The 4655-nt window shown below is 36.2% G+C and overlaps 2 protein-coding genes across 2 annotated transcripts; one reads left to right on the top strand and one right to left on the bottom strand.

Annotated features, from left to right (window-relative positions):
- The first annotated feature begins 646 nt into the window (after positions 1 to 646).
- Positions 647 to 1333, top strand: LOC18608244 (uncharacterized). Its single transcript, XM_007042827.3, has one exon. It carries the CDS (start codon positions 782 to 784, stop codon positions 1184 to 1186), a length of 405 nt encoding a protein of 134 aa, XP_007042889.2. The 5' UTR covers positions 647 to 781; the 3' UTR covers positions 1187 to 1333.
- A 1019-nt stretch (positions 1334 to 2352) lies between these two features.
- LOC18608243 (uncharacterized) lies at positions 2353 to 4183 on the bottom strand. The gene is made up of 5 exons (XM_007042826.3): positions 3877 to 4183; positions 3698 to 3769; positions 3547 to 3629; positions 3185 to 3387; positions 2353 to 2695 (listed from the first exon to the last, which is right to left on the bottom strand). Exons 1-5 carry the CDS (start codon positions 4083 to 4085, stop codon positions 2606 to 2608), a joined length of 657 nt encoding a protein of 218 aa, XP_007042888.2. The 5' UTR covers positions 4086 to 4183; the 3' UTR covers positions 2353 to 2605.
- Between the last annotated feature and the right edge of the window lie 472 nt (positions 4184 to 4655).

The following is a 4655-nucleotide window of genomic DNA, read 5'->3' as shown; positions in this document are numbered from 1 at the left end:
TTTATAATTAATATGGATTAAATGCCAACAGTTTATACATTACTTATTATTACATAACATGTCACTTTATCGTTCATTAATACATGTCAAAATACTAGGTCAATAGCACGGAATATAAAATAACAAGTTACAAAGATTTATTTTATTCAAAATAAAAATATAAAAATTTAATTAAATATCATAAAAAAATAAAATTTTTTAATCAGTTAAAGATATTTTTAAATGCTATACCACCAAATGCTAAGCACAAATGCAATCATATAGCCCACGCAACATATTTAATTCAACACGTTAATTTATAATGGTGGTCCTATTTGGGGTGAGTTTCTCGTTCTTCCCTAACATAAAGCCTTCAATTCCCGGTCAATAAAATTTCATTCCATGGTGGTGTCGCCCGTAAAACATTCAATTTGACGAAAATGGTGAGCAATCTTTCCAAGTTTTGAACAGGCTTACCATTACGAATAAGGCAGGATATCAAGGGTCCAGATCACTTCCAATTTTCTGAAGGAAATCCCCCACGTCTACGCCGACCTTTTTTTTCCTAAAAAACAACATAAAAAAAGAAGTCATCTAGGAAAGTACCCAAAGTCTTTTCCTCAGCTAGGCAAGGCACAAAAATACAAAAATCCCAACCGTCCGATCCTTTGCTACAAATTGATTTAAACCCTCGCTTCCCTCGATATGCAAAGCCAAACAAACTCTTCCCAACTCACTTTCTTAGTAGTCGACTACCCTAACATTCTTTAGTTTCGGTGTTTTTTTCCTTTGCTTCTTCATTATGGCTCGTTCAAGCATTGATTGCGTGATGCTGTCGGCATTGCTTTTCGGTCTTGTTGCTGCACAATCTCCATCGCCGGCACCAGCTCCAGTTCATTCTCCGAGTTCTCCTTCAACCAATCCGCCAGCCAATGCTCCAGTAGCCCATACTCCATCTTATGCGCCAAGGCATTCCGTCTACCCACCGGCTCATGCGCCTTCACAGATGAAGACTCCATCGGCTTCTGCACCCTCTCCCGTTGTCCACTCTGCCCCGACTAAGTCTCCTGTTGTGGCTACAACTCCATCGATTTCCATGCCACCATCTGATGCGCTTGCGCCAGCCGAGAATGCTGCCGTTTTCAACAGATTTTCTACCGCTGCGCCCGTTGCTATTGGTGTCTTCGCTGCCGTTTTGCTCATGTAGAGTCGATGGCTGGTGTTTTTTTTGGTCTACGGTTACAGAGGGCTTATCCTTGTGGTTGCCTTCATTATCGTTTTTCTTTTCCTTTTTTGAGTGCATGGGTTTATATACAGTCGATTATCTGATAGTTTGACATTGATGGATCTGCCACTTCCGCTTGGCTTCATCTTATTTTCTTAAATTATATCATTCTGTTTCTTTTTCTGAGAATATTTTTCCTCTGTTATCGACAACAACGAAAATGGAGTAGTAGTATCACTTTTAATATCCAATCCTGCTAAAAAACAAAAGGGCTAACATTAAAGTATCGTAGTAAACCACGTGATTAGGCTTCAATTCATAGTTGAGAGAGCAAATCTGCAATTTTGTTGTTAGTCGAAGGAGTCAACAGGATTTTCATTCAGTCTCCCATCTTTCTCAGATTCTGATTTGGATTTTCTTTTGTCATCTTTTTCTTTTGCAGCTTTTAATAAAGAACAAGTTCAAGGTTTCGTACGTTAACATTGTTTTTGTTTTGCCGTTTCAGTTTGCTTTTCTTCTTTTCCAGACCCTTTTTATAAATTGTGATCCATGTTTATACCTACATTTTGTCGTTGTCACCGTGACCCATGTGCCGGGGAACTTGGAATCGTAAGTCTCGGAAGCATGATGTCCGGTCGTTTTTCTTTTTGTAAGCCTTTCGCTTACTTGGACCATGGAAATATACAAGATTATTTTAGAAGAAAGAATTCTCTTTGGTTATTTTAAAAAAAAATAAGTGTTACATTAGGAAAATATAAATGAAATTTTGCTCTTTAAATAAAAAAAAAAAATATATATTCTTAATAATTGGATTAAAATGGGTTAAAGTTTTCCAAGCCTTAATTGATTTTGAAATTCAATTAAATTAATAATATATAATTAATATAGATTATTTATAAAGGGATTTGGTTTTTTTTTTTTTTTGAAAGGTCAAGGGATTTGGCACTCGACAGTTGGACATGAGGCAGCGTGGTTACAATTGTATTTAATTAAATAATAAATTGTTTTTGTTTTTATTTTTTTGTACAAACATACATGTAAAGCAAGGAATTTTTTTTTCAGGAAAGATAGAAACAATTTAACCATGTCTCTTTCCTTTTCTTATATTTTCCATATTTCTTCCATATTATTTTATAAAAATGGAATAATTGATCATAAAAATATCACCTAATACTGTGCATTCTAGAATAGTTGATTCAAAATATAATCAACCATATCAATTAATTTTCATATTTTTTTATTAAATAAAAGTTCAATCCAAAACACGTTCACTTATACAATTGGTTTTTAAAATTATTGAAATACAAAGTCCAAACAATATGTATTTGTCAATGGTAGTTAACAATGGGCAACGGCTTGAACAGGTTAAAAGGCAAGAAACGTGTAAATAAATTACTTTCCTTAGCCTCCTTGCTTTTGCTTCACGATCTTGTTAACGATGGGTTCAACCAAAGACTCCACGCCATCCACGTCGTGCTTCAATGCCTCAACCTATATATGTTTAGCGACACAGATCAATCAACAACGGGCTTAAAGCATTTGCCAGATTTCTAATTTGACTTTACATTTCTTAGATTTGCTTTTCCACGATCAATTGGAATGAAATTTTATGGCAAAAGAAAGAGAGGAAAAGATATAATCCTAGTTAAGGTTAAGGGTATATCAACTCCACATAACACTAAATTAATTCACTGGCCCAAAGCAAACAAAATTTTACTTTCAATTCGTTCATAGAGGGATATAAAAAGGAAAAAAAAAAGGGTAATCAAACATTTCCATTTCTCAAGAGTGCACCATACTCAAAGCAACGATTTCAGATAAAACTGCTGGGTCAGGTCAACCATTGACTTTTGGGACCTAGCAGAAGTTTCAGTTGCCCACACTTTTGGTTATATCTTATATTAATTTAGTAATAGTATTATTATAGAAAAACGAACTTGGGGATGGAGCGGGGGAAGAGATGAGGGGCAAAGGCATTACCTGGTGGATGAATTCTGTTGTGACGTGAGCATCTTGGGCAGTTTCTTCTGAAACATGTTCGACCACCAGAGCTGCCTTTTTCAGCATGCTATCATCAGGGAGCTTTTCCGCCACCTGAGCTGATAACTTCTCTGCTGCTGTTGCTACCTTTTCCACTACCTCCGCTACATTTTCAACCTCTTCGACTACCATTTCTGCTTCTCCTGAAATACGTTTCAAAATTTGAAAGTAAATTTGATCTGCACTAAACCTTCACCAGTCAAGTTTTCTGTAACTCTTATTCTATACTCTTTCCCAAATCTCTAGACATTTTTTTGGAGATGGGAAACAATTATGAATTATATTTATCCCATAACATGTACCTTCAATCCTCTTCAATTTTGTCCATTTTTCCTTCCAGAAGGGCAGCGAGAAGCTCAGCACAGAGCCCAAAATGCATTTGGCCCTGCATCAAAGCTTAAGTAAATTTTTGGTTTTGAAACTTCGAATATCAAAGCTTAAGTGAGTTCATACCACAGGAAGAAGTTGAACTTTGGAGGAGCTGAACCGGGTGGTGGGCTACTCTTCTCCCTCTCATCCTTGGTACTACAGTTAAAACATACACATAGTTGAAGAGTTATTTCATCAATGTCACAAACTGCTTAATGAGGATAATAAAATGGAAATTCATCAGGGAGATTTATATGACTAACATGCCAGCATCGAGTTTTCTCCATAGTCCTATATTGGTGCTGATCAATCGCGACCCTTGGTGCATAGGGTAACCATGTCGTTTAGCCATGGCGTCCTGCAGGAGGTGTTGTTGAGAGATATTGCCTAAGTTAGATTTGTAAGGACGAAGTAGCGATTCAGCGCAATTTTGCAGCCTGTAAGAAGCAGACCAACCTTTTGTAGACATCATCACCAAAATTTTAACACCAACCTAAAAGCTTAAAAGAAACGAGTAAGCTTAAAATTTTCACACAAAATTTTCTGCATATTTGGTCAACTAAGATATAGCTTTGCACCTGAAAGAAACGCGTCTGACCTGTTCCTTGCAAGATAAGGCTGACTCGACTAAGCTTACAAGGAAATCCACAGACTATTGCTTCTTCAACATTCTTACTTCCAGAAGTGGGCAAAGCAACGAAATTGCTAAGCATGACAGTCGTTCCTTGCAAGCGCGAAACACTTACTAATTACGTATTAACTATTAATCCTAGTTGTGTATTTGCGTGTGATGCATCAGATCCCTAGCTAATAAGAATCTTGTATCTGTTGGGATGAGCCCTGTAGCCAATTGAGATTGTTTAAGGTTTGATTCCAATCATGCAACAGTATCATTTAAGTTGAATGATTAGAGGTTTTTCTTCATCAATAAGACATCAATTATAATAAATTATAAGTTTAATAGGATGAAGTTTATGAGATTAATATGCCTTGCAAGGGAACTGTAATGAGTTGCAGTTATAAGATCTTTATGTATTAAAGT

The sequence above is a fragment of the Theobroma cacao genome, chromosome 2 (genome assembly GCF_053813885.1).
Source record: "Theobroma cacao isolate CCN51 chromosome 2, ASM5381388v1, whole genome shotgun sequence".
NCBI classification, from domain to species: Eukaryota; Viridiplantae; Streptophyta; class Magnoliopsida; order Malvales; family Malvaceae; genus Theobroma; species Theobroma cacao.
The sequence above is the reverse complement of the archived record's forward strand: the minus strand, read 5'-3'. Positions and strand labels throughout refer to the sequence as shown.